Source organism: Dromiciops gliroides, chromosome X, assembly GCF_019393635.1.
Source record: "Dromiciops gliroides isolate mDroGli1 chromosome X, mDroGli1.pri, whole genome shotgun sequence".
NCBI lineage: Eukaryota > Metazoa > Chordata > Mammalia > Microbiotheria > Microbiotheriidae > Dromiciops > Dromiciops gliroides.
Genome location: NC_057867.1, coordinates 67750798 through 67761570, shown reverse-complemented (window position 1 = coordinate 67761570; position 10773 = coordinate 67750798). Strand labels below are relative to the sequence as shown.

General features: G+C 43.6%; 1 protein-coding gene across 1 annotated transcript; it reads right to left on the bottom strand.

The window, feature by feature from the left end:
- Positions 1 to 1325: 1325 nt before the first annotated feature.
- Positions 1326 to 2811, bottom strand: GPR174 (G protein-coupled receptor 174). Its single transcript, XM_043974859.1, has one exon. The coding sequence runs from the start codon at positions 2714 to 2716 to the stop codon at positions 1595 to 1597; it is 1122 nt and encodes a 373-aa protein (XP_043830794.1). The 5' UTR covers positions 2717 to 2811; the 3' UTR covers positions 1326 to 1594.
- Between the last annotated feature and the right edge of the window lie 7962 nt (positions 2812 to 10773).

Sequence of the window (10773 nt, the reverse complement as noted above, 5' to 3'; positions counted from 1 at the left end):
TTTCCCCTATGTCATAAACGTATATTTCTTTTTTAAAAGACATGGAAAAGTAGCATATCAGCTAATAACAGCTAACAAATAGCTAGACTTTTAGGTTGCAAAAGATGCACTTTACATGCATCATCTCATTTGAGCCTTGTAATAATCCTATGAGGTTGGTCCTATAGGTATATTATCCCCCTTTACTAGATGAGGAAATTGAACCTCAGAGATGGACTTGCCTCAGAGAGGGACTCAGAGATAGGTCCAGGGTCACACCTGGAAAAGTGTTAAGAGTAGGAAATCAAACCTGGGTGTGGCCCTGCTCTTGTGTTCAAATACTTCCTCTTGTGTTCTCAGACTGTGTTTGCTTTTCATATACCCTCCTACCTCACAGGGTTATTACAATGTTTTGTAAACTCTCAATCTAGAGAAATAGGAGTCGTTGTCGTTGTCGTCATCATCATTACCATCACCATCATCCTCACCACTACCACCATCTTCTTCTTCTTCTTCTTCTTCTTCTTCTTCTTCTTCTTCTTCTTCTTCTTCTTCTTCTTCTTCTTCTTCTTCTTCTTCTTCTTCTTCTTCTTCTTCTTCTTGTAGGAGGCCCCAGGCTTCCTAGACATATCTTCTGTACTCTTCCCATGAGGTAGGGAATGGGGGTAGGGCTTGCTTTGCCTTTTCCAGCAGTTGGGGGTAAAGATGGGGAAAACAGTTCTCCAAGGGGCATGGCTGGGGCTAGCTGTTCCAATGGAATCAATGATTCCTCCTGTGTTATGAAGCCAAAACAGTGGCCAGGACTCATGTTCCTAAAGTAGCAATATGGAGCTTCTGACATAGGAGGTCACAGGTTAGGTGCAAAACAAAGATCTCTAAGCTCCCAAATTTGGATGAGTTGACATATGAGTTAGTTATAGAAAAAAAAGTTATAATTCATTTACAGAATATAGCACAAATAGCATGTGTATTGTTGAACATCTGTGATTTCAATCAAAGAAGATTGAAACCTGTCCATAATTTAGTAAGTTATTCTCAGAGAATAGCATGTCAGAGAAGGCAAGTGACTTGCCCAGTGTCACAAAGTATCAGAGCTGGGATTTGAACCCATGTATTCCCGTCTCCAAGGCCAGAACTTGGTCAACTTTGGGAAAGGCTGCCTTTCCTAGAAATATAACATTATACTGTAACCCTGTGTTTGGTAGAGTAACTAGACCATTGAATATAAACAGCCTCATGGCCTAATGCGGTGGAATTAAGTTTTTGAAATAATTCCTATGTGAAAAAAATCATTCCATCAATGGCACAACCACTCTCTGCTAACTCTTGAATGTTGATGTGAAAGACAAACCGTTGAACAATAGCTATTATCAGCATAGAGGTTACAGAGAGTTGATGGACAATGTAATGAGTTGCCAAGCCAACTCTGGTGATGGAAAAAGTACTGTGTCCTGAATGAGAGCCAAGACATGGATCTACATACACCCCCACGGACAGGCTAGGACATAACCAGAGAAGATACCAGGCACGCGTGTGGTTGCTGTCTTTCCCCCTGTTGGGGTGCTGAAAAGTTGTCTTAATCTCTGAGCTTTCAGTCAGTGCAAGCATTCTGATTTCAACAGAGTCCTGACCCCACCGTTGAGGTATGGCTGCCCGCATCATTTTTGTTATGGAGTTGGATACTGTCTTGCAAATCTTGTCTGGACAGCCGCCTCCGAAACTCATTTGTGGTAAAGTAGTAGATGACTGGGTCCAGGCAGGAATTCAGACTTGCCAGGCACAAAGCCACCGAATGGAATATCAGAATCACTTTCTGGGCCCTGCAGCTTTGGATTTTGTTGGCTTTGACCAGGAAATCTAAAGGAAAGCTGAAATGATAGGGTGCAAAGCAAATTAAGAAAACTGCTGCACAGGTTAAGATCATTTTTAGAGCCTTCTTCTTCTCCCCAAGGTCTTGGGACACTGGGTATTTCTCCTTCAGTGATAACACTGTCTTCCAGGAACAGTAGAGAACAATGATGAGAGGGGTAATAAAGCCCACCAGTTCCCCCACCGTCACCATGACAATGGACTGCGCCAAGTTCACGTTCCTGGTGGGCAGATCCACAAAGCACTTGGTTCGGTTGCTAGCCTTCTCGTGGTTGATCCGGAGGAAGGGGAAAAGGAGGCAGGCGAGGCAGATGCTGAGCCAGCCAGCTACGCTAACATACAGATCGCATTTCCTCTTGCAATCGGTGAAGCGGAAGGGGTACATGAGGAACCAGAACCGCCGCACGCTGATACACACCAAGAAGTAGATGCTGGCATACATGTTCACATACTTCAGGTAGAAGCAAAACATGCAGAGGCCCTCCCCAAAAGGCCAGTTGTGATTCAGGTAATAGAAGATCCTCAAGGGTAGGGAGAGCACTTGTAATAAGTCTGCGATGGCCAAGTTGATCATGAAGATCACGGCCCGCTTGGTCTCTTTCATATAGCCATAGAAAACCCACAGAGCTAGTATGTTTCCTATGAGACCAGGCACCAGGATGACTGTGTACGTGACTGCATAAATAAAGTACCGAAAATCTGTGTTAGCTATATCTGCTAGGGTACATGAATTGTTACTACTCATGTTTCTCTCCAGAGACTCCCTCTGGTTAACGCCTAAGTCTACTGCCAACTGCAGAGCTTTTTCAGTGACAGATAATGGATGGGCTGGGAAATCAAAAGGCATAGAATAATGTTCTCCTTTCATTGCCTCTGCTTGAGCCCCCGTACATGATTTGGGCGCTTTTCATAGAATTATGTGGACATTTGCCTTGGATTAGCATTCAGCATTCATGGATATGAAAGTGGAGTCTGTATGAGCCACTGACAAATATCTATGAATTTCCCTTCTTACTGCAAGGCCTTCTGGGACATTATAACTGGTGGTTCCCTCTCTGTAGGACTCTGAATGTATCACGTAGGGACTCTTCCAAGCCCCACATGGTGACTGATATCTCTTGGCAGGTACTATCATGAGGTATGGTGGTGGGATGCTCTCTTAGGACTCTCTGGAAGACCCCAAAGTTTCTTAAAAGAACTGAGTTGTTTGTGACCATGTTGGAAGAAAACACCATATTGGATAGTGGTTTGGAGAAGTGGGAGAAGGGTCTGTCCATCACGCTTCAGGGCAAATTAACTTGTCCAGGTCATTTCTCTGGGGCTATTTCCATGGAACCTTTAAGGCTTGAAACCAGGAGTGAGGAGCAGAACTGCAAGGAAAAGAGGAAACAAAACAAAACATCAAATCATTGTGATGATCATTTTGAGAAGATGACAAGGTTTCTGCAAGGGAACACAGGTGAACTGTAGATGATTAGAACTAGAAGGTACCAATCCACTAATTTTATAAATGAGGAACCTGAAGTTTATGGACAGCAAGTGATTTACTCAAGGTTACACACTTAGCAAGTCACCAAAGTAGGACTAGAACCCAGCTCTCCTAATGCTATTCTAGCGTTCTTTCCAATTCATCAGTCTCCTTTGGTTCTTCATTCAAAAAATCACCTTCTCCATTCCTACCTCCCTGGTAGTCCAGGCCCTCCTCAGTGCATTCTTGCATTACTTTCTATTTTTGTTTTTGTTTTGTTTTGTTTTCAGATCCACTTTTTGTATTTTTTTTTTGGCCAGGCAATGAGGGTTAAGTGACTTGCCCAGAGTCACACAGCTAGTAAGTGTCAAATGTCTGAGGTCAGATTTGAACTCAGGTCCTCCTAAATCCAGGGCCAGTGCTTTATCCACTGTGCCACCTAGCTGCCCCCAGATCCACTTTTAAAAGGATTTATTGTAAATTTACTATTCAATATCAATACAATTAAAGTTGTTTTAAAAACGTTTAATCTCAAGTAAATGAATTGAAATGCATAAAATGTAGCTATGCCATTTCTGTAACTCAAGTGCTTTCTTTTATCTTTTTATTGTCAGGACTTCTGGTGTTTCTCTTAACATTGTCACTCATATTTGTTCTAAGATATCTGCCATTGCTTCCATCTTCTGGAGCATTACTTTCATAGCCTTTAAATCTTTCCCATCCCAAAAGGCTTAGTTTCCTCAAACACCACTTCCATCTTCATATCCCCACCAAAAGTAGCTCCCTCTTGCTTAATCCATCAAGCACTCTGCCTGATGTTTCAAGGCTCCCCATGATATGCACCTACCCTGCCAGTTCAACCTTATCTCCCACTATTCCTCACATTCCCACTTTGTTTCAGTTAAACCAAGTTCCTGCTGATTCCTAAACAGGCTGTACCACTCACTAAATACATTTATTAAGCACCTACTATGTGAAAGGAACTTCGCTAGGCACTACAGACATAAAGATCTGCCTTGCTCTTGTCTGCCTCTTGATCTTTGCTCATTTTGCCCCACCCCCCAATTTCCTTCCACATTCATTCTCCCTTGGGGCACTCTCTGCTCCAGTCCCTGGACTGGATTCCCTTCTGTGGTTATCTGGTTTCATTCACCTTTCCAAGTCCCATCCCCTCCATCCTACTCCTCACCACCCCTCCCAAGAGGACCTCCCAAGAGCTCCCATCCCCTGTGCTCTTCTCTGGCGCCAAAATGTGTAGGTGACCTATCTCCCCCACCTTTTCCCATTGAAATAGTTTTGGGGAAATAAAGTGTCACTTTAAGAGATGTTCATGGTGATGGGTAAGGCTGACAATAGGACAAGACTGAAGAGGAGAGAAAATAGGAAAGGTCTTTGGGGAACAAGTGGTGGCAAGATGGAGAAAAACAAAGGGCTTCAAAGGTTTTGCCTTTATCTTGAACTGGTGAGATGACAGCAAAAGATTGGAGAACTTTCAAAACAGGTCCTGACCTGGCCACAGAGACATGAGGAGTAAAGTTGGAATCGAAGAGGTCAAAGGGACAGGGAGAGACCCCACCATCCCTCCTCCCCAACCCCAAGCCAAAGGGAATGGGATTTTGGGGGAAGGATGGGCTCTCGGGATTTATAAGGCTATTGGGGACATGTCATTCCTCATTCATAGGTTCTGATTTACTTTCCCCCTCTCAATGAAACATTCCCATTTCCCCCTGACATTGTAAAGTGTGTGCTTGCAAGTAGAGGATATATCTCTGTATCCTGGGGATACCGTGCATATACTGTCCCAAGTTTTCTGGGTTGGGAGCTATGAGCTAACAGTGAGAGAATTCCCCAAAGTGTGCATGGGCCCTTCTTTTCAGGAGAGAGGCTGTGCTGCAAGCAAGGGCTACTATGAGGGGAGAGCTGCTTGCTTCTCCTTAGGAGATCTGCTGCCTCCCCACCCTCCTGGCAAACCTCCTACTTCAAGGAAAAGGGGACTTACAGTGAGTAACTCTGACTCTAGGCAGTTTTGAATAAAGAAAACTCTCCTCACCATCTGAGGTATGATGAACGTAAACAGTCCCTTATCTGTCTTGAAGGCAGACAAAAGACTATGGAGCTGATTTTCTAGGGCGGGCCATTATTCTTTGAGACTTTCCTTCCTCAGGAAAGCATCCACATTGTAAGGGACTCAGCCTGAATGAGATAATGATTTGAAGGAAGTGTCCCCATTCAAATAGGGAGGCACATTTTCCCCACCTTGCTCTCCAGAGTTTTCCCTCATAAATCCAAAGCTGCTTCTGCAACTAAAACAAAAATGGACCAAAACACAGCCCGCCCAGCTGTCCAAAAATCCCCCGAGGACTGAAGCTGGTTCAGACTGAGCTGTGGTCAGCAGTTATGACTGTTAATTATTAATATTTATTGATCTCTTCACCCAAACCTTCTAAAGTATAACTTAAATTGACTTATGCTCTGGTTCAGTGGGATTATTAACCCAAGGGCCCGTGGCTGCAAGTGGGACCCTTAAGTGACTTCCTCATTGTAAAAAGAAGAGGAATCCCTGGCACCAAGGCACCATCTGTCACCCCGGACACCTAATGCCACCAACGATCAAGGAGGGAATGAGCTTTCTGAACTTGCCACATGTACTATCCAAGAGCCTTTGGGCAACTAGTTAATAACCTTAGGAGAGAGGGTACTCGTGAGTGTGGGAATCAAGATTGGGGTCCTAAGGGAGCTACTATTTGAACTGAGCTTTGGAGGAAGCTAGATATTCTTTGAGGTGAAACTCTGAGGTCATAGGGCCACGTATCTGACAGATAGGAACAGCAAGGGACAGAGAAGTTGACTGACCTGTTCAAGGTCAGGACGAGTAATGGAGGTCCCTAGGATCCCCAGCACTCTGCCCTAGGCCAGGAGACAAGTTCCTCCCTATATGGCCTGAATGTGTGGTGAGAAGCTTGGATCATTTTTAGCACCAGCTGGTAGAGTTACCTCCTTCTCAGAGTCATCCTAGCTATCTGAAATAGCCACAGTGTCCTCTCTCCAATGACCCTAATTGGACATACCCTACAGATGGCTCTGATTAGAAAGGTTGAGCAATAATAATAGCTGACATTTACATAGGGCTTTAGGCATTGCAAGATACTTTATATGCATTAGCTCATTTGGTCTTCCTAGCAACTTGGAGACAGGCTGGCACAGGTGCTGTGCTTGCCCTTTTCTAGGGTCCTCATTTGTGAAGAAACTGAGGCTTGAGGGGATTAACTGACTTGTCTGTAGTCACACAGTCACTGTCAGAGTTGGGGTTTGAACTCATGTTATTCCTGAAACCAGCTCCAGCAGTGTTTCCACTGTGCCCTGCTTGCTGCCTCTCCCCTGGCAGCCTCTCTCTACTGTCTTAGGAAGGAGGTTTGGGGAATGGAATGGAGTTTTCTGGAACAGGGCACCCTTCATCAAAGCTGCAGAACTGGCAAAGTTGGTTCTTGTCTTCTCTCTTCCCTTTTTCTCCTTATCCTAAACCCCTAGATATATCCATTCTGCCTTCCCGTTCACTGGGTCATGTATTTGGAGCCCAAAGGACCCTGTGAACTCATCTGGTTCAAGCTCTTCATTTTATAGAGGCCCCAGAATGTTGACTGCCAAGGGGTTTTGAACGTCAGGCTTCTGACCCAGAATTAGGAATGTTTTCCACAATACCACTGTGGGTTCCCGCAGAGCCTTGTTCCTAACTAGTTAAGGTGTTTTTCTCCTGGGAGAAAATTTGCATTTTGATAGGGTCTGAAAAATTCTAAATACAAGAATGAATATCTTGAATGGTGAGTTTTCAAGCACCATAACAAGCTAGGTATGGGGAGCAGAACTATTTTGGGGGAGGGAGGCAGGAAGCCAGTCAACCACTCTCCAACTTATACCCAAGAGGGTCTTGGCCTATCCTCATCCCTAAATTCTAAGTAGTACTTTATTTACTGAGTGCCTTAAAACAAATGGTTTTATTTAACCTTCAACAAGGCATTCAGAAAGCAGGCATTAATATTGGAGTTTTATAGATGCAAGGAGTCAGGCACAGGCAATATCTACATGCCAACATAAGATGTGTTGGCTTAAACATTAATATACCTTTTAGTTATTTGTGAGGCCAGCATAGCTGTTAACAATTGAGGTGACCCCCACGACCCTCACGAAATGAACAAAGATATTTATTTTGAATAAATGTAAGGACTTGAGCTTTGAGACCATACCATAGAGGGTGGTTGAAGGAACTGGGGAAGTTTTGCCTGGAGAAGACTTGAAGGATGGGTGGCTGGGGGCTGAACTGGAGGATTTGAAAGGCTAGGCCAACAGGTATGAGTTAGACTCAATGACCTTTGGGGGTTCCATCCAACTCTGAGATTCTACGACAACTTCCTGGCTCATTGAGACATTTTTCCATCCTCCTATTGGATATGAAAAAGTGAAGGGCTTATTTGCCCCAATCTAGGAGGTTAGCTGCCTGTGCCAAGGCCATCCCTGTCAAGACTTCCATACTCCCCTCTTTACTTTGCCGATGTAGTGATGGCCTTTCCAGTAGGTAGCAGAATTGGGTCAACTCTTGCATTCCCTCCGTCAAACTAGCACAGGAAAATGTTGGCTCCCATATCTGGGGACTCAACTTAGTTTCTCAGGGGCACCAGGGTATAGTGCCAAGAGCACTGTATTTGGTACGGGAAGTGGGGGGCCTGGTTGTGAATCTTGGCACTCACTAGCTGTGTGACTTTGGGAAGGTCACTTTCTCTCACTTCTCCTCAATCTCACCATCTGGACTTGATGTCTCTTCCAATTTTAAATACATGAAACTCTAATGAGAGCCTGCTACTGAATGTGAATGAGAAGAAGCCACCCAATACCTATATTTTTACTCTCAAACAGATGTACCTGAGAAGTGAGCAAGATTCCACTCACCTGCTAAATCAAGAAACTTATTTGAGGGGGTTTCTAAACCTTTAAAAAAAGTATTTGGGGAGTGGGGATAGTGATAATGATACTAAAAACAAAGACAACAAGAAAGAAAAGAGCATCAATGGAACATTATCAGAATTCTCAGAAGTCCCTAAAGGTACAAGCATAAGGAAGGTGGCATTGGAACTACCATGTTAAATGTGGTACAAGCTTAAAAAAGAAACAGACTTTACATGGTATATTCAATTTTGTTTGCAGTCCTTTTTTAGTCTTTTGTAAACGGAAATGTTCCCGTTTGTTGATGACTGTCAACTTCATAATTTAAAAATGTTTATTTGAAGCAAAGAAAGAAAAACCAAAAGTATTTTTCATTTCCAATCAATCCCATTAGGTCCCAGGTTCTGAACTAGGTGCTAGGGATGCAGAGACAAAAATGGGACCAGTTCTTGCCCTCAAGGAGGTTGATTAAGATCATCTTGAGGGAGCAGAAAGAGGGTGTCTCTGAAAAGAGTGGGGGACTAGCAGGTCTTGCTGGATGAGTTCCCATTCTGAATGTGAGAATCATGGCAAAGCTTGGCATGGTAGAAAGAGATCTGTGGCATCAGCAACTGTCTTAGGGATTGCTCTAGGAAGGCTTTGGTATTTGCCCGTATGTGCCAATCTACCGTTAGGTCAACTCTGCCCTCTTGTTTTGCTTTCTTTCCTTAACAGTCTTGGCATGTCTTTTTGTGGTAGCAAAGAATTGGAAATTGAGGGGATGCCCGTCAGTTGGTGAATGGCTAAACAAGTTGTGGTCTGTGAATGTAAGGGAATACTATTGTGCTGTAAGAAGTGATGAGCAGGCAGATTTCAGAAAAAACCTTGAAAGACTTACACGAATTGATGCTGAGTGAAGTGAGCAGAACCAGGAGAACATTGTACACAGTATCAACAACATTTTGGGATGATCAACTGTGATAGACTTAACTCTTCTTAGGAATACAGTGATCTGGGACAATGCCAAAAGACTTATGGTGGAAAATGCTCTCCACATTCAGAAAAAGAACTATGGAGTCTGAATGCAGACTGAAGTATACTATTTTCATTTTTGTTGTTGCTTTTTTGTTATTGTTCTTGTTTATTCTTTCTTGCATTTTTTCCTTTCGTTCAGATTAAGGTGGAAGTATGTTTAACATGATAGTGATGTATAACCTATATCAAATTTCTTGCTGGCCTCGGGAGTAGGGAGAGAAGGGAGGGTGAGAGAAAAATTTGGAACTCAAAAAAATATCTTTACATGTAATTGAGAAAAATTTAAAAATTTTTTAAAAGTCTTGGCATGATGCCCCTAAATTACAAAGAAGGATGCGACAAAGGACTGAGTCTCCATTCCCTTTGTGTGTGTATTGAGGAGGTAGGAGTGGCAATAGAAAACTTTTCTTTAGGGAAATTTCCTTTACAACTAAAGGAGTTTTCCATCTTGCTTCAGAGCTAGTAGGGAGACAGCTGTGATATAGGAGGGATATCATTGACTTTGGAGGGCCTTAATTCCAGCAGTTCAATGGCCATTGAATCCAACAGAAGCCTGACAAAAGATGCGCTCTACAACATACCACACTGTCAGTGGCCCAGGATTTGAATCCTGGCTTTGCTACTTCCTGTTTGACCTTGGGCAAGTCTTTACCCCTTTCTGAGCCTCAGTTTTCCTTCTGTGGCAAAGAAGGGCGTAAGTGATCAGAAGGGTTTCTTCCAACTTTAACATACTATGAATAATTTGAAGAGAAGTAAAGGGGTGGGGGTGAGAATTTTCCATGGGAAGGCCTCTGTTTATACTAGAGTTAACCATTTACCTGTTCACCCTGTGACTTGAAACCCAGTGAAATGCGTAACTTATGCTGTCTGCCCCATTTCCACCTCTTGCCAATGAAGATACGTGGTAATAAAATAATTTTGCTGCATATGCCAAATGGATGCTCTGTTGAATTAAGTTGAAATGCCACTTGAATATGAAGGATTGATGGCTTCACTGAGCCAAGAATTAGTGTAACCGAGAGACCTCTCTGGGTGGGGGGAAGGGGGGAAAAAGGGGGCTCAGGAATAACTATTTAATCCACCCCATAAGCTTTGCTGAACAAAGTCACTCTTCCATTTGTGAGTGATCGACCCATCACATGCCCCAGTAAGGCCGGAGGATTGTTGATTGATTAGCATTCAATATCCTTCCTTCATCCCTAGAGCTACACCTTCTATGCAATCCCACAATTTAAGGGCTAGAATAGACCTTCTGAGAGTATTGAGTTCTGACCCTTGACCTCCGACAGAGCTGCCCGTTAACCTTGGTCACCTCTGCAGATTGGAGGGCACCGCTTTTTCCCTTTTCAAGATCCCTGGGAGGGATAGTTCACACAATGTTTTCTTGGAAACCCATTCCAGCAGTTAAAACAGCCCCAAGGCAGTGTGTACAGCCTGGGAAGCAATTAACAAGACCATGCCTCCTTGGGAGTTAACCAGCTCACGGGGTCATCACAGTGTTTGTTCAA